At 45.4% G+C, this 18,918-nt stretch overlaps 1 protein-coding gene across 1 annotated transcript in view; it reads right to left on the reverse strand.

Annotated features, from left to right (window-relative positions):
* The window catches only part of DBF4 (DBF4 zinc finger), a gene marked incomplete in the record, with an annotated part of 201,998 nt that overhangs the window by 16,803 nt on the left and 166,277 nt on the right, over positions 1-18,918 (reverse strand). The window contains 1 exon segment of the mRNA XM_030199739.1: positions 2,390-2,504. Coding sequence (XP_030055599.1) covers positions 2,390-2,504 — 115 coding nt within the window.

An 18,918-nucleotide genomic window follows, 5' to 3' on the forward strand; every position in this document is an offset into this window, starting at 1 on the left:
TCCTTCCCTCTGCTGTGCCCCATTTCTCCCAGTCCTATCCACCCTCTACTTATCACCCCTCCCAGTCTACTACTACTACTACTTAGCATTTCTATAGCCAGTCTCATCCTTCCCTCTGCTCACCACCCCTCCCAATCCCATTCATCTCCTGCTCCTTCCCCCTCACTCTGTTCACCATCCCTCCCTCTGCTGTGCCCCACTTCTCCCAGATCAAGTTACGCCCCGCCCGCCCACGAGGTCCAGGATCGCAGAGTCCGTGACCATCCACCCCTCTCTTCCTCCGTCCGGCGCTTCTACCTGGGAATCGGGATCCCGGGCCGGCAGCATTAGCTAAGTATCCACGCTGCCTTCGCACTGCCTCGGAAATCCTCTCTTTAAGAGAAGGCTTCCGGGGCAGTGCGAAGGCGCCGCCCACGAGGTTCAGAATCGCGCGATTTCGACTCTACCCCTCTCTTCCTCCCTCCCTCGGCGCTGCAGTAATGTACCTGGGATCCTGGCAGCATTAGCGTTGTATCCACGCTGCCTTCGCACTGCCCCGGAAGCTTTACTCCCTCCCTCGGCGCTGCAGTAATGTACCTGGGATCCCGGCAGCATTGGTGTTGTATCCACGCTGCCTTCGCACTGCCCGGAAGCCTTAAAGCTTCCGGGGCAGTGCGAAGGCAGCCTGGATACAATGCTAATGCTGCCAGGATCCCAGGTACATTACTGCAGCGCAGAGGGAGGGAGGAAGAGAGGGGTGGAGTCGGAATCGCGATCGGCGGAGGCAAACTGTTTGGGGTCCGGAGCTGATGGACTCTGCTTCTGGGTGGGGCGGGCCTGAGGCAAAACTGGGTGGGCCTGGGCCCACCCAGGCCCACCCGTAGCTACGCCCCTGCCACTGCTACCCTTTCATCTTCTTCCCCTCCCTCCAGATACTCCCCCACCCACCTTACTTCCTTCCCTACCAGCTTCTTAATATTGTTGCCTCCTACCCCTCCCAGTTTCTTCTTCTCTCTCCAGAAACTCTCTTAACCACCTCACTGCCCTCCACTGTTTCTAGGTTTCCATCTTCTTTCCTTTCAAGCTTCTTCTTCTCCCTACACTTTTTCTCCTTTAAAGTATCCTGGCAGTTGCTTCACAACAACCTTCCTTAGGCCCTTCCAGTAATGGCAGGAGCATCTTTATATCTCCTTGGATAGAGCACAGCAGCATTCTCTCCCAAGGCCAGAGTCTAACCTGCAGTGACAAATCTGTGACTTTCTCTAGCCCAGGGTACTGACAAAAGTAGCTACAGCCATAACTGTCTGAGCTTTGTTGGAGGTAGCAGCTGTCTCTTTCTCCAAGCTGTACTAATAGCAGCAGAACCTCTTCCTAGTCCAGCACAAAGAACTGAATTTTAGAACTGTGATTACTCATGTTCTGGGATTTTTCCAGACCTTGTGATCACAATCAACCACACAATTTATGGTCAGGTATCAACAGATTTCTCAGGGTCAGCACAAAATACTGTTTTGAAGGATATGTTTCTGGGCTGCTTTCCGCACTTGTAGTTTTAATCAAGGGGTAAAAAGGACTAAGCACCAAACCACAGAAATCCTCCTTGTACTCCACACATTATTCCAGAAAAATATTTTAACAAAACATATTTGTGTTCCTGACAGCCAACTAAAGTGCAGAGGTGAAAAAATTATTTAGAAAACTTAGGCACCAGCCAGAAGTTTTGTAAACCAGGGAAAATTATTATTATTTTCTTTTAATTAAACTTTTCTTTTGTTCAAATAGTTTTCTCCTACTCCTTTAGGCTTTCTTGTTCAGCTCTATTGAATCATGGCACCATTAATTTGCAACTAAGTGGTGTCTTCCTCCTATCTTTATAGTCCCTTTTCAACTCAACCTAGTCACTGCACCAATAGTCCTTGGCTGGGGGCCACAAATTATAGCTGCTTCTAGATCTCAGCAATGTGGACCCTCCATCTGGCTACTACATAATGCCAATGCACAATGACTGAGACAACCCTACAGGGATTATGAATATTGCTTCCACAACATCCTCAGTCCCAGCCAACACAGGGATAAAGTGCATAGCACTATCACTGGGGGCTACCAAGACAGTCTTCATCTATTTTTTCTTCTCAATTATTTTAGAGATTGTTCTGCCCTTTTATTTAGCTTCCCTATAGCTTTCCTTCTGCCTTTTCCTCCCCATGCCTCAGTTTTAACTCCCTTTCCTCTTTTTGATGCAAGTCTGGCAAAAGGGGCTTCCTTAGCTTGTAGCAACAGATATTGGTCACTAAGTTTGAGACATCCAGAATTTTTCAAAAGACAATAGCTTCAAATAACTCTGGAAGCCATGATACAAGCTTATATGACGGCTTGTTGTGAGATTCAAATGATTACGTTCTTTACTTACATTCTGCAAATCTTCATACTTTTTGAGGCAGCACTCACAGTAGCCTCTCCTTTTTTTCTCCTTTAAGTTTAGCTGAATTTGACCTTCGCTGTCATGCTTGTTATCTGTTTTGTTTCTGTTGGCAATGATTAATAAATTAAATAAATAAAATCAACTAACTGCTAGACAAGCAACAAAATATGAACAGAACTGTGCTGAAAAGAATATAACCAGCAAAACAAAACATTTACAAGCAAAACTTTAACTTTGGGAAAAACATTTGTTGCTTAGTTCACCAAATTAATCATATTATATTAATTAGTCAATTAAAATACATCATAATTCTGCAAATATCCTACTATATAAATGAAGAGTGACCGACGTGCAGAACAGCGCAGCACGTCACAGATCACTCCCGACGTTGTTAGAGGCAGGACCCGCAGCACGTCACAGCTGTCTCCCAACGTCGTTACAGGCTTAGTCGTAACCACACCCTCCACCTCCACCCGCACTTTTAAAACGCGAACAAATGCAAACAGGAGCCGGGGGAGGGGGGAGTGAGATACAAGACATACAAACCAGAGGACGATCCCACACCTTCAACAACAACAGCCAGGCAATGCAATGAGCGCTCCACTGCCTAACCACACCCACCTCCTAAGCCCACTCTCAAATCAAGAGCCACCTGAAATTCGAGGCATGTAGAGGCAGGACCAGCGGAACGTCATATCTGACTCCCAACGTCATTATAGGCTTAGTCCTAACCACACACATCCGACCAGATCGCTCACCGGCTCCCACTACGTTCTCGCTCAATTGCTCTGAGTAAATGGAATCTAATTGGATCCTCAAATCGTGCAACTCCTGCATTATTTGGGGCGACCCTTTTGCCTTATGACTTGCCTTCAGACGCTTATTATTATTACTTTTGTTTAGAATGAACACATTTTTCTCTCTCACACACACCCACACACTCACTTTCACTCTCTCAACTCACTCTCACACTCTCTCTCTCTTTCAGACAGATGCACACACACACACTTTCACTCTCTCTCTCTCACACACACACACGCAAAATACTTGAACAAGGGGGGGGGGGGGCAGGTGACTCAACAAAGTCATGCCATGCTTTGCTGCCTCAAACAACTGGCTATAAGGAGCAACTGACCCTCCACTGTCACAGGGACTCCTAGCAGCTCTCTCTCTCTCATACACACACACACTCTCTCTCTCTCTCTCTCGATGGATATGGATTGGAGGGCATGGCATAGGACAATCTCTGGGGAGGGCAAAATTGCAGGACACGGATAGGAGGGCAGGGCACAGGACAATCGATGGACATGGAGGGGAGGACAGAATCGCAGGACACGGATGAGATGGGTGGAGAGGAGAGAATCGCGGGACACGGATGAGATGGGAGGAGAGGAGAGAATCGCGGGACACAGATGAGATGGGAGGAGAGGAGAGAATCGCGGGACACGGATGAGATGGGAGGAGAGGAGAGAATCGCGGGACACGGATGGGAGGGCAGGGAAGAGGAGAATTGTTACACATGGAGGGGAGGGCAGAGGAGAGAGGAAAAATCGCTTACACAACAGCCTTCCTAGAGCCTGTTTCAAACGGGCTTGATTCCACTAGTTTATGTATAAAAAACTGTATAAAATCCACCTAATTTTTATTTAAAATTATAGATAGAGTGGAGGAATGGCCTAGTGGTTAGGGTGGTGGACTTTGGTCCTGGGGAACTAAGGAACTGAGTTCAATTCCCACTTCAGGCACAGGCAGCTCCTTGTGACTCTGGAAGTCTCTTAACCTTCCACTGCCCAGGTACAAATAAGTAACTGTATACAATATGTAAGCCGCATTGAGCCTGCCATGAGTGGGAAAGCGCGGGGTACAAATGTAACAAAAAAAAAAAAAAATTATTAAATAACACTAAGAAACACTGTAAACATCGGGGAGTTATCTTTACATACATCTGGCCACATTTTCCAAGAGGGCCCCTTCCACTCTTTTCCATGTTCTTAACAATGGTCACCTTTGCCACCAATACCCAACCAAGACTCAAACACCTTCAGCCTTCTCTTCTTCTCAGTCCGGAGGTTATTCAAAAAGGCAGGCAGTATGTTCTTTCAGTCTACCACTGTCCACTGACCATTTTTATTTCAGATTATAAGTTTCATTTTTAAATCATCTTATTCTTTATATATCTGTTTACTTTTACCATGTTGTCAACCACTCTGTTTTCTTTGTTACCATTTATTATGATCCTTATTTGCTGCAAACCGCTTTATCATTCATTTGCATATATATAGTGATCCCAGTTTTTACCTGATAGATGCTGTATCTTGGATTTCTTAGCCTGGGTATTTTTAGTGCTTGCCATCAAAGGCTGCTATGCGTTCAGTATACAACAGTATTCAGTATCTTTTTAGTATTACATTTGTTCTATATAATTGCATTTTCTTTTAATTTAATGTTTATTCATTTTTTAACATACATATGTTTGTGTTCCTCCATTTTACTGTTATACCTGCACAACCTTTTTTACCTATGTTTTATTAATTTATATTTTATTTACATATGTATATATATTTGTGTTGCCTTTTATAGAGATAATTTGCTCGACTCCTGAGGCAGGCGTTTAGCACCAAAATGCAGGACCACGTCAAATCCATTTCAATAAACCTACTTGTTAGAAATATGTTTGGTCTACCCCCTACTTCTTTTTTTGCTTTTACATTGTTAGGGGGCACTTCTGCTTGTTTTGTGTCATATATTTCTATAGCGCATGCAGGACTTATAATTAAGAAATGTTTTAAGATAACATAACAGCTACTCTTACATACCGCTACCACCTCACAGTTCTAAGTGGTTAACAATTAAAAAAAAACTAGAATACGTAGCTAGGAATTACAAAAAAATAATGGAAGAAAAACACAGTAAGAAATTTACAACTCATTAACCAACACGTATTTTGAAAGAGTAAAGTTTTGAAATAGTTTCTAAAATCTTTATTATAAGAATACAAAAGAAGATTTGAAATCTCCTTCCCTATTTTAGCTGCTTGAAAAGCTAATAATTCACAAATTTCCATTCTCTTTTTCTTCTTCAAAGATGGAAAAATAAAGGAGTTATTATTTTGTATTCTTCAAGGCCTAGAAGAATTAGCAAAATAAAAAAATGTTCAACCATATAAGCTGGTGCATCTCTATGTAAGACCTTGTATAAAATGCAGGACAATTTAAAACAGAATCCTTGCATCTATAGGGAGCCAATGGAGTTTTTTGTAATAAGGTAAAATACTATCATATTTGCCTACTGAAAAGATCAGGCGAACCTCTATTTTGTGGTGTTTGCAGTTTTTTCAATAGTTGTTAGTACAGCCTATATAACTGAGATTGCAGTAATCCAACTGAGAAAGTATTTGAGCTTGAATTAATAATTTGGGGCCTCTTTTACAAAGCTGTGCTACCAATGCCTGGCGCAGCACATGAGAGGATAAGCAGCCTAAATGTATTGTACTGTTTTGGGACCTTTGCCAGGTACTTGTAAGATGGATTGGCCACTGTTGGAAATAGGCTGCTGGGCTTGATGGACCTTTGGTCTGTATCAGTATGACAATGCTATGTTCTTATGGGCTTCTTCTCATTTGCCGTGCAGGATTGGTACGCGCGGCTTTGTAAAAGAAGACCTTAAACTGTTCAGCTGCAAAAAACTTACAAATCCGCCATAATTTTCTTAATAAAAGAAATATTTCTTCACCAAAGCATTAATCTGAGGTTCCAAGACAAAGTGCTACTTATCAGTACTCCTAAGAATTTAACAGAGAAAGTTATCTGGTTAATCATGATGGACTCACAAATTGGCTCCCACCTATTATTGGATTAATTAATCAATCTGGACCTCCTTCTTGGAGACTTTAACAATGTGTGTGCGTACAAGTGTAAAGACAGGGGTGGATAAGGCAAGTGGGGTGTAGGGGGGTATATTGGTAATAGGTTAAAATGCATTTGTCTCTCTCTTTTTAAGTACCCCTTCCCAATATACAAGCTTTTTCAGATTCCCCAGATCATGGCCAGCTCCATTTCTCCTGTGCCATTATTAATTAGAACATCTCTCCATTCCCTGCCCAGAGCCCTGTTGCAACAGATTCACATTAACCTACCATTGTTTTTTGCTGCTCCCTCCCTTCTACTCCCCATAACCCCGACACCATCCCCTGTCAGAAATCACTACCAGGTTCACCTCAACATCCTCAGGTATGCTACTGAGGTAGCCTGTATAAACCTAGTACATTTCTTTTGCTGAAAATATTTTACGACATGCAAAGGTAAGTAACAAGCTCTACAAAAGCACAAAGAAACCAACACCCCCCAAATTCCCATCTCCCATCCCCCCTCAGAATGCAGTGGTGTCAGAAGAGGCCTGAATATCAAGACTGTTCTGTAGAAAATCTCTTTATGAAGAACCCTGCCTTGGTATGGTTCTCCACATTTCATAAATCTGCTAGACTTATAGAATTTCGCCAAATGTCCATGTCTCAAAGCTGTCAGCTTAGCATTTGAAAAATAAGGACCACTTTTCTGTAGTATCCGAGAGGGGAAGAAGTGACGGCTGTTTCCATGCTTGTACTAAAGCCAACTTACTGCTGTAAAGAAATAGGCCACCAGCCTATGGTGCTCCACTGTAAGCCTCATTCCAGCAACGTTTCCTCTAAGCTCAAATCCCCCCTAGCTTTATGCTGAATATAATCTTGAATCTGCCATTATGGAACATCTCTCAGGTCTATACCATATTCATCCTGAAGGTATGCAAAGGAAACAAATTCTCCCTTCTCCTATAACTGTCCCAGAGTGCGCAAGCCATTGCTTATACACTGGATCTCAAAGCACTGGGACAAAGAAGCAAACTGACACAGCTGTTGTATAAATGATGCCTCCAAGCAAAAAACCTTCCCATCAGATACCTTGTATGGAGGGGGATAACTTATTCCTAGGGAAGTCACCCAAATTATTCTCAAAAGGTCTTTTTTTTGGAGCCAGGGAACAGCCAGATAGGGGGAAACCCATCCAAGCCTGTTCCCAGTGAATCCATTTCTTTAAGCTGCCTTGGCAGCTATTCAGCCACAATTCACAATTGAGCTGCTTTAAAATATACAAAAAGAATTGGGTACACCCATACCCCCTAAGTTTTGCTTGAAACATAACATTGCCTGATCCACCCATGGGGGGATGTCTCCTCCAAACTATATGCAAAAACTGTGATTCAGCTGAGCAAAAACAAACAAAACAAAACAAAAAACCATTGATAGGGGTAGCACCATAATAAAGGATCTTAGGTAAGAGCATCATTTTAACCATCCTATCCAGTAAACATTCAGTCCCTCCCAACAATCTAATTCTGCCATTAATTCATGAATCTTGGAGGGGGGAGGGGAATTGGTCTATATCAGGCTATCTAGAGTTGTCTAATATGAACCCCCAGATATTTAATATATTTCTGGACACACTGGAAACTGCTGCTTTAGACAGGCCACCTCAGACTCAGTCATATTAAGATTTAAAATTTCTGACTTAGTCATACTGACTTTAAAGCCATGTACCTCTCCATATTGAGCCAACACCACAATTTATTTGATGAAGAGGACTCCTCAGGCTCCATCAGAGTCAGGACACAGTCCAGAGCAGTATAATTTTATGCTCACCAGAACCCCCATCCAAACGACCGGTAGAGCGCGCACCACCTGGACCAAGGGCTCTATTGATATTGCAAACCAATAGGGGTGACACTGTACTACTACTACTACTACTACTATTTCTCATTTATATAGCGCTACAAGGCATACGCAGCGCTGTACATCATACACAAAAAGATAGTCCTTGCTCAAGAGTTTACAATCTAGATAAGACAGGTAAACAGACCAGAACAATTAAGGGTAAGGGAATAAGAGGTGAGGATAAAGGACAGGGCAAGTGAGTGGTGGTTATAGGAGTCAAAAGCAGTGGTAAAAGAGGTGGGCAATTCAAAGGCTTGGTATATAAGCCATTAATTTATACACTTTACAAAGGAGAAAACAACCCCCAATCCCCATTTTTTGTAGGACAGAAACCGAACGGGCCAATACATCCTATCGAATGCTTATTCATCATCAATTGATAACAGGACAGTGTGTGTATGGTCCATCTTGAGCCTGTTGAATTAGATTGTAAACAAAAAACCTATTATCATCAAAGGTTGTCACCAAAATAAACCCAGCCGGATCCTCATCAATCAGCCTAGGTAGACCTGCTGGAGTCTACGGGCCATAATCTTAGTAAATATTTTATAATGAGTGTCAAGTAGAGTTAAGACCCACAGCTGGCTAGGGTCCTTCCCCGACTTTATCACCATCATTGCTGTGAGACACTAAGAGTGAGGGGAGCTCCAAAGTATAAAATAGTAATTTAATCTCAAATATTTCCCCTTCACCTGAGGGTGATAAAGTTTACTCTTGCACTCCTTTTTCTTCCTGCACAGATGGACTTGTCCAAGTTTAAAATTTGATATACCACCACACCTGGAAAACCTTCTAGGCGGTTCAATCCTTGCCCTTCTGAACTAAATCCTTGGGGACTCCTGTTTCCCCATCTAAATGACATACTTCAGATCTCCCCCTATGATTAATCTTCCTTTTCTTTACATCTGATGACCTCCAGGGTTTTTGAACAGAAGCCTGCCTTAGTCCCAGTGTCACTTCCTGAGTGTCAGTTTTCCCAAGTACTCAAACCACCTTCCCTCTGTATCCTGTCCCTGCTCATCCACTGCAAAGGGAATATGCTGTTTAATATTACTACGCCCTTTTCTTAGATCCAAATGAGGAGAAAAATAATTCCCATCATCCCCCTCCCATTTCAATTTCTCACACTTCTCCACCAATTTAGTCTCCTGTAATATAGCTATATATATTCCCTGCATCCGTAGCTGACCACCATTCTCCTTTTGATTTGACTCCAGGTGACAATTTTCAAAGTTGTGCTACTTTTGAGAACCATCTGTACTCCAGGAGCCCAGACACGACAGGAAAATGTCAACTTTCTCTCAGCATGCAAGTCAGTTTATCAAAGCATATATGGTAAATCCTAATTGTCAGACATAAGTACATAAGTATTGCCATACTGGGAAAGACCAAAGGTCCATCAAGCCCAGCATCCTGTCCAACAGTGGCCAATCCAAGTCACAAATACCTGGCAAGATCCCAAAAAAGTACAAACCATTCTATACTGCTTATCCCAAGAAATAGTGGATTTTCCCACGTCCATTAATAATGGTCTATGGACTTTTCCTTTAGGAAACCGTCCAAACCTTTTTGAACTCTGCAACACATTTTCCAGAATTTAATTGACATGTTTGAGTGAAGACAACTTTTCTCCGATTAGTTTTAAATTTACTACATTGTAGCTTCATCACATGCCCCTACTCTTAGTATTTTTGGAAAGCGTAAACAGACACTTCACATCTCATACAATTAATTCTGTTCAGCCAACTGCACATCATTACTTGGGCACTAAACTGTGGGGTTCCACAGGGATCCATACTGTCTCCATTTTATTTAATATCTACCTCAAGCCTCTGGCTGAGCTGCTTCGGTTGATGGACACAATTCTAGATCTATGTTGATGCTGTGCAACTACTCATACCGACAGACCAGAACTACCTACAGCTCTGCTTAATTGCAACTCATGATGGGCAAACAACAAAATATTCTGCCTGAACCCATGCAAAACAGACATCTTTGTGTACCTAACACACAGTGGACAATACCTGACTTCAAAACACCTTTTGGGAAGTATGAACTCACCCTAAAATCACAGGTCAGGAACCTTGGGATACTGCTAGAATCATCCACTCACTCTGATCCTGCAAATTCAAACAACCTTAATTTTCTCTATCAGCTATGGCAAATTCAAAATCTCTCCATATATTGAAAAGATGAGTCTGACCACAGTGGTCCATGCCATAACATCACAACTAGACTACAGTAAAGCGAAGATACTTACCTGTAGGAGGTATTCTCCGGGACAGCAGGCTGATTGTTCTCACATTTGGGTCATCGTTCCACGGCAGCCCGGAATCAGTAAACAAATTTTGCAAGCAAATAAAGTCAAAGTCTTTCAGGAAAGTTCCGTCACTTGGGTAGCGGCGACGACCTCCCGCCCACCGCGCTGAGCGTGCCTTTTTAGTTAAATCAAAAGCCTATACCCAGAACCAATAACTCCTCCTCCAAAGGGGAGGAGGGCAGGTTTGTGCGAACAATCAGCTGCTGTCCCTCGGAGGAATACCTGCTAAGGTAAGTATCTTCACCTTCTCGAGGACAAGCAGGCTGCTTGTTCTCACATGTGGGGTATCCCTAGCAACCAGGCTCACTCAAAACAATGGTCAACTGGGCCTCGCAACGGCGAGGACAGCACAAAGATTGACTGAAAGCAAAATCAACTAACTGTGAGTGCCAGGCCTGGACCAGAACAAAATGGGTGGGGGGGGGGGGGGGGGTGGCAGTTGGATCCTAAACCCCAAACAGATTCCTGCAGCACTGTCTGCCCAAACGACTGTGCTTCGAGTATCTGCGGAAGGCAGTAGTGAGGTGTGAATGTGGACTGATAACCCCCGTTGCAACCTTGCAAATCTCTTCAATGGCGGCCGACTTTAAGTGGGCCACTGACGCATCTAACATATGAGCCTTGACATGGCCCTCTAGTCAGCCAGCTTGGGCATAAGAGAAGGAAAGGCAATCTGCTAGTCAAATGGAGATGTGCGTTTTCCGATGGTGACTCCCCTCCTGTGGGATCGATGAGAAAACAAAAACTGGGCAGACTGTCTGAAGGGCTGGTCTGCTCCCCGTAAAAGGCCACGCTCTCTTGCAGTCCAAGGTATGTAAACTGCTTTCGCCAGGCGGGGTATGAGGACGGAGAAAGAATGCTGGCAAGACAATTGACTGGTTTAGATGGAACTATGACACACCTTAGGCAGGAACTTAGGGTGCGTGTGGAGGACTACCTATTATGATGGAACTTGATATACGGTGCATGCACCACAAGGCCTTAAGCTCAGTGACTCTACGAGCTGAAGTAACCACCACCAAGAAATGACCTTCCAGGTCAAGTACTTCAGATGGAAGGAATTCCGTGGCTCAAAAGGAGCTTTCATCAGCTAGGGTGAGAACGATGATGAGATCCCATGACCATGGCGGAGATTTGAAGGGGGCTTTGACAAAGCAAACCTCTCCTGAAGCTAACAACTAAAGGCTGTCCAGAGATAGGCTTACCCTCTAGACGGCGATAAGCACTAATTGCACTAAGGTGAACTCTTACGGAGTTGGGTCTTGAGACCAGGACTCTGAAAAATGTAGAAGGTATTCAAGCAGGGGTCTGATGTAGGACAAGAAAGAGGATCTAGGGCCTTGCTGTCACACCGGATAGCAAACCTACTCCATCTGAAAGAGTCACACTCTTGGTGGAATCTTTTCTGGAAAGCAAGCAAGGACTCGAGAGGCACCCTCTGAAAGATCCAAGGAGGCAATTTCTAAGCTCTCACCTCCAGGCCGTGAGAGCCAGGGACTGGAGGTTGGATGTAAAAGCGACCCCTCGTTCTGAGTGATGAAAACATTCCAATTCTCCATGGTTCCTCGGAGGACAACCTCCAGAAGAAGAGAGAACCAAATCTGACGCGGCCAGAAGGGAGCTATCAGAATCATGGTTTACGCAGTTTGTTTGAGTTTCAGCAAAGTCTTCCCTATTAGAGGTATGGGAGGATACGCGTACAGTAGGCCTGTTCCCCAACGCAGGAGCAAGGCATCTGCCGCTAGTCTGTCGGGGCCTGGAACAGAACTGAGGGACCTTGTGATTGATCTGAGTGGCAAAAAAAAATCTATCGAGGGAGTGCCCCATGCTCGGAAGACCCTGCGGACTATGTCCAATTGTTGAGCGAGCCACCCGTGAGGTAGCAGTTACCCTGCTCAGTCTGTCGGCCAGACTGTTGTTTACGCCTGCCAGATAAGTGGCTTGGCGAAACATGTCGAGATGGCGAGCCCAAAGCCACATCGGACGGCTTCCTGACACAGAGGGCGAGATCCAGTGCCCCCTGCTTGTTGGTATAACACATTGGCAAACCTGATTGTCTGTCTGATCAATATGACTTGGTTAACAGCCAGTCTCTGAAAGCCTTTAGAATGTTCCAGATTGCTCACAATTCCAGGAGATGTGATTTGAAGACCTTTTTCCTGAAGGACCAAGCTCCTTGAGTGTGAAGGTCCATCTACATGAACTCCCCACGCCCCGAAAGGGATGCATCCGTCGTCAGCAGTTTTCGTGACTGAGGAATTTGGAGCCAACACTGGACGTCCCAAGGTCAAATTGGATCGAATCGTCCAACCACTGCAAGGAATTTCGAAGTCAGTGGACCGTGGATCATCATCCTCTAGACTCCCCGCAGCTTAATACCAATGGGAAGCTAGGTCCATTCAGCTGATCTCATGTGTAGGCGTGCCATGGGAGTCATAAGAACTGTGGAGGCCATGTGCCCCATAAGTCTCAACATCTGCTGAGCCGTGATCTGTTGAGATGTTTGAACTAAGGACACCAGGGACAGGGAGGTTGTCTGCCCTTGAACTCGGGAAGATAAGCTCGAGCTGTCTTTGTGTTCAACAGAGCTCCAATGAATTCCAACTTTTGAACTGGGGTGAGATGGGACTTGGAGTAATTGATCACGAACCCCTAGTAGTTCTAGAACCTGACTAGTCATTCGCATGGACCTGTAGAGCGCCTGCCTTCGAGGTGCTCATTCACCAGCCAATTGTCGAGATACCCTTCGAGCAGGGACTGTCCTTCTTTGTTAAACTGTACAGCGCTGCGTACCCCTAGTAGCGCTCTAGAAATATTAAGTGTAGTAACACATCACTCCCAGTCTACATAGCGACGCTGCGACTACTGCTAGCCACTTGGTGAACACTCTGGGCCCAGACGCCCGGACCAAAGGGCATTACACAGTACTGAAAGTGCTGAGTTCCCAGCCAAAAATCGAGAAAGATACTTCCTCTAAGCTGGGGGTATCAAGATGTGGAAGCATCCTTTAAGTCCAGAGAGCATAGCCAATCATTTTCCTGAATCATGGGAAGAAGGTGCCAGGGAAACCATCCTGAACTTTTCTCGGAGAAAAATTTGTTCAGGGCCCTCAGGTCTAGGATGGGATGATTCCTCCCTGTCTTTTTCTGCACAAGGAAGTACCTGGAATAGAATCCTAGCCCTTCTGCCCCTGGTGGAACGGGTTCAACCGCTTGGGCCTTCAGAAGGGTGGAGAGGTCCTCTGCAAGTACCTGTTTGGCTGGGAACTGTACGAATGAGTTCCTGGCGGAATCCACCCCATAGAATTGTGGGGTAACTGGAGACTTCATCAATCCAGGTTCATCGTGGATCCGATATGGGATTCAGCTTTCTTCGGGACCACAGGGCCAGACAGAGGGGCCGACCAGTTTCACATAAGGACTTCCTTCAGTACCTTATGCAGAGGGACTGTCACAGCCTCTTTAGGTGGAGAAGAATAGTCCAGGACCTCGAGCATCTCAGTCCTGGACTAATCCTAACCTCCACAGGGGAAGGGAATAGCCTTAGCCATTTCCAGGACAAAAGAGGAAAAGGATAGATTCTCCGGTGGAGATAGTCTCTCTCTGTGGAGGGGAAGGTTCAGAGGGAATCCCATAGGACTCATCAGAAGAAAAGTACCAGGAATCTTCCTCTGACTCCCACGAAAGCTCCTGCTCAGTATTGGATAAGACCTCTGCTAAGGTACTTCGACACTGGACCTGCCTCGACGCCGAGGAACGATGTCCATGATGGTGATGTTGAGGCCGACGCCCGCTTGGACTGCGGCGATGCTCCCTCCACCAACTTCAAACGGGAGTCAACCTAGGTGGCAGCTGATGCTGATGCTGTAGGCGGCATCACGGTCAGGGACCTCACCACAGGAGAAGGGCCAGACACCGCTGCAGCAGACGGGACGGAAGGCGCAAGCACCCCCGACACCGAAGCTGACTGACGTAGCAGTCCCTCCAGACATTCTGGAAACAAGGCCTGGATGCGCTTGTCGAGAGCCGCCATCGGAGAAGGCTGTGGGGTCGGTGGAACAAGCGGTGTCAGAATCTGTGGAGGCTTGGGAGCAGGTACCGGGCTGCTAGGAAACCGACGCATTGGCACCTCCTGTATCGAGGGGGAGCTATCCTCTCGGCGTCGACGCTTCTTGGGTGCAGACTCTCTCGATGAACCGGAGCTCACCGGCACCGTGTGTCGAAGAACGATGTGGTGCTTCTTTGCTCGACGCCCATCTCGATACTCCTCGGGAGGCTAAATGACGACGTGGAAATCCTCACGTCTCCTCGAGGCCGGGTCAGACGAAGGTCGGTCCGGGGGGGGGCTACATAACAGGGAGGCCTCGAGGCAGGTGGAGACCCACTTGATAGCTCACTGCTACCAGAGTGGGATCTCTGGACAGCCCTCACCTTGCACATCCGGACGTCAATGCTCCCTCAGACGCCGACATCGATACCGCTGGCTCCGTCAACGCCGAAAGACCGGACGAGGCTCCGACAGGATTGTCCACTGAGTCAATCTCGCCGCCTGGGTCCTCTTTTTGAGCTGGAGGCACAAGTACAGGCGTCAGTGCGATGACCAGCCCCGAGACACTGAAGACACGAACCGTGGCCGGGTCCGACACTCTGTCACAGCGTAAGTTGGTCTCTCAGCAGCCATTACCTCTCCTCCCGACACTCGATGACCTCGGTACCGATGTCGACGTTGAAGGACCGGACCGAGCCCCAGAAGTTTTTCCGTTGGGCCTCTCGAGACGCTTGGGTCCATTTCTTCATACGAAGACACAGACTACAAGTGGCTGGGCTATGGTCGGGCCCAAGGCACTGGATACACCAGGCATGGGTATCAGTACCTGAGATGTTCCGGTTGCACCGAGTATAACGTTTGAAGCCGTGGGTTCTTCGATGACATGGAAGGAACAGCTTCGGCGAAATCAAAAGGACGTGATTGTGCCTGATACAAAGAAAAAGGGCACAGAAAATAAGAAAATAACCCGGCCGCGATGAAAAAAACAAGGAACTTGAAAAGAAATAAAAGTATACTACACTACAGGTAACTTTTGTTTTTTGACAATAATAAAATAAAACAAAGAAATAATTAGGAGAAAAAAAACTCTTTCCTGGGCCTGAGAAGAGCGCAGAAAAAAAAAAAACTACCGCACCTCAACGCGTAGAAAAGAAAACGGAGGGGACACGCTTGCGCGATGGGTGGGAAGTCATCCGCGCATGCGCAGTGCACGCTACTCATGCGCCAGAAGACTAGCAAAACTTATTTTTCCTAAGAAAAATTTGCTGTTTCCTGGGCCGACGCGGATGTCGACTCCACATGTGAAACAAGCAGCCTGCCGGCCCTCGGAGAAAACAGTAGACTAGATGATCCCTGTATCTTGATATGCCCCCCCCCTTTTTTTTTAAATACCAGAGGGATAGGCACAAATGTTGTAGACTATTTGAGAAAGATATTGTACTATGTAATATAGAGAAGGACAGTTACTAAGATTCAGTAAAAGTTGGCCTTTTACTAACATTAAGGCATCTTATCTGCCACCAGGATCACATTTGTTACATCCTATGAGCTTTGCTGCAGATATGTGCTAATCTGCAGTAAAAAAGTCTCCTCAGATTACATCATGAATCATTAACTTGCAGTAATGATTCCTATAGTAACAGGACTAGAACAACTTCTGATAAATTTCACATGCTGTATTATTCGTTCTCTAGGATGCTCCCAGGGAAAATTCTTAAAAGAGTTAGATTGAGAAATATAAAAATAAAAATTGCTCCCCACTTTGAAGATACCCGAACCCCTCTACTCCCTTCTATAGGCTCCCCCCAGAACCTAAAGTAGTTACGTTCTCCCTGGTGGTTTAGAGACGTCCAGGATAGGAGCGGCCTCAGTCATTCCAACTCAGGCAGTGCAAGGTCAAAATGGTAGCTGTGACACCCCCAAAAGTAGTATCATGCTACTACCACTAGGGGTCATGGGTGCTAATTTGAACCCTGCACCAATATGGGCATGATGGACTAGGGATGCTGGTGGGTTTTTTTTTTTTTTTATTTTTTTACAGTGGGTGGAGTGTTGCCTGGCCCCTTTGAAATGATGCTTGGGATCATTGGCCTGCATGTTAGCATCCGAATACTGTCAGGCAAGCAAAAATGCCAGTTTCAGCTTCTGCTATGTTTAATAAAAATGTTTTAACTTATCAAATTAACAATTACAAGTATCCACTTGTGAACAAGAAACACATGGTAATGACATACACAAAAAAAAAGGAAACATTAATTCTCATGCACATATTGAGATACATACAGGAAATAAGAAAAAGCAGAAAGTTTAGAAAAACATCCTTACTATTTGGAATTTATTTTCAGTTGCGTCTGATTTATTCCATGCAGATGTAGAAAAAATACAGCAAGAACAGGAAAATTATAAAAAACGGCCACCTCCTTATGAGCCAGGTGGCGAAATTACACGAGAAAACCCTTTGCCCACTAAGGGACAAAGGATTGAAAGGAGAGCAGAAGCGCCCTAAACCGTGTGAGGGATTTTCTGCTTTAGACGACCCCTCCAGTGATGAAGACGGTTCAAAGGGAGGGGATAATGAGGTCAGTGATGTAGGGACTAAGGAACCAAAAAAAGGAGGAAAACGGGTGAGACAGAAAGAAAAAAGGAAAATCTAGTGCAAAATCAGGCACTTACCCTGATTTGAAAACCGTTAATTACATCAGAGCAATATGACCTAGCCACCACAATTTGTGATTGAGGGACGGCTTCGGCTATGTACCGCGCCACCCCCCGAACCTTCCCTTAAATGGATCCTCAGACACCCACGTCTAAAATCAGGGAAACACCGCCCCAAATTGACACCCAGACCGTCAAAGGCATTTTTAGAGGAACACGTGTGGCTGCTGAACTTGTCCGACAAGACAAAGTACATTATGGACTAGAATGGTGGGGAGCTGTAAAGAATGTCTTGCAAGTACAGGGACTTCCTTTACCCTGTGATGAGGATGGCCCAACCTCATCTGAGGATATACAGAATATAAAAAGGGCAGTAGACAGTTCGGTACCCAAACTGGGTAGTTTTAATTTCATTAGGCTGGGTTGGAGTTTTGGGATATGTGGTTCCACAATTTACGAAAGGCTGAGACAGAAAGAACAGCAACAGGGGGCATGGGGCACTGTGGACTCCAGTCTTAAATCTGATGCTTCCCAGTCATGACACGTTTGGATGCTGCCAGGAATCGAGTCCGGCATTACAACAATACACCCCGTAGATGTTACAACGTTAGTTGCAAAAATTCCCAGTATAGTGAAGGGAGCCCGTATGTGGTTAGATGGAACTAGACACAGGCAACAGCAGGAACTCAATTAACTATGGGGATTTTAAAGCTCTGTGTGCGGCATCGGGCGTCAGTATACCTCAGCTTGCGTACAATGCGGGTATCAGCGTTTGATGTCACACACCAGCGGATGGGGATGTATATGTAGGAAATATTAAGGCTGCTCTTTCTGCAGTCTGCATGTGATGTATCCAACCCCGATTGATTTCTTTCAGCCATAACGGCAAATAAATGGGGACCCTAAATTGATTTTTCGGCGCATTTGACAAAATGTATAAATTGTATAAGGCTCAAACAGGGCAAGAGGCAGATGTGGACCAAATGTAGCAGTATTTTTACACCTATTCATGTCCACACTGCCTGATAATATGCGTAAGAATTTAGACGCTGTCACTGGCCCTGTCCTCAAGCCGTGGCCAGAAATAAAGAGACGTTGATGCATTTTAGCAATGTGCATCGTAAAATGATAGAGACCCCTCAGAAAGAACATGCTAAATTAACTTCTAAGTTAAGACTATACAGTTAAAGGATTTGGAAAGCAGGAACAGGATAGAAACAAAAAAACAGAAACAATTGTGACGCCCTCTGCTCCACCTCCACAGGTCATTTACTATGTACAACCGGGATATAGCCGGCCGTACCAACCAAGGGGGATGAGGCATGGTTAGAGGAAGGGGTAGAGGTCGAGGGTATGCAAGGATCAGGGAACAATCACCTAATAGGAGGGCACATGTACATGTTGGGGATGTCAGCAATATGGTCACTATGCTTCAGAATGTTATCAGAATACAGGCATGCCCCAAGTACAAATGCAGACGCAGCAGGATTGATGCCCCAAGTAGTAGGGATACCTGCGAGTGCCCCGCAGACTGCAATACAGCAGCCGGCGACGCAATCACAGGGACCAGGGCACTGTGAATGCCTTTCCAACTTGGCAGAATACTCCAGACCAATGCTATTGACTGGAAGCGGACCCGTGTCAGGAAGAGGGAATGATTTTCAGGTTAGACACAAGGGAGCCCTTTATTACATTGACAATTGGAAAATATGGAACTCCTGTGAGATTTTTGATAGATACAGGGGCGAG

Source organism: Microcaecilia unicolor, chromosome 1, assembly GCF_901765095.1.
Source record: "Microcaecilia unicolor chromosome 1, aMicUni1.1, whole genome shotgun sequence".
Classification (NCBI taxonomy): domain Eukaryota; kingdom Metazoa; phylum Chordata; class Amphibia; order Gymnophiona; family Siphonopidae; genus Microcaecilia; species Microcaecilia unicolor.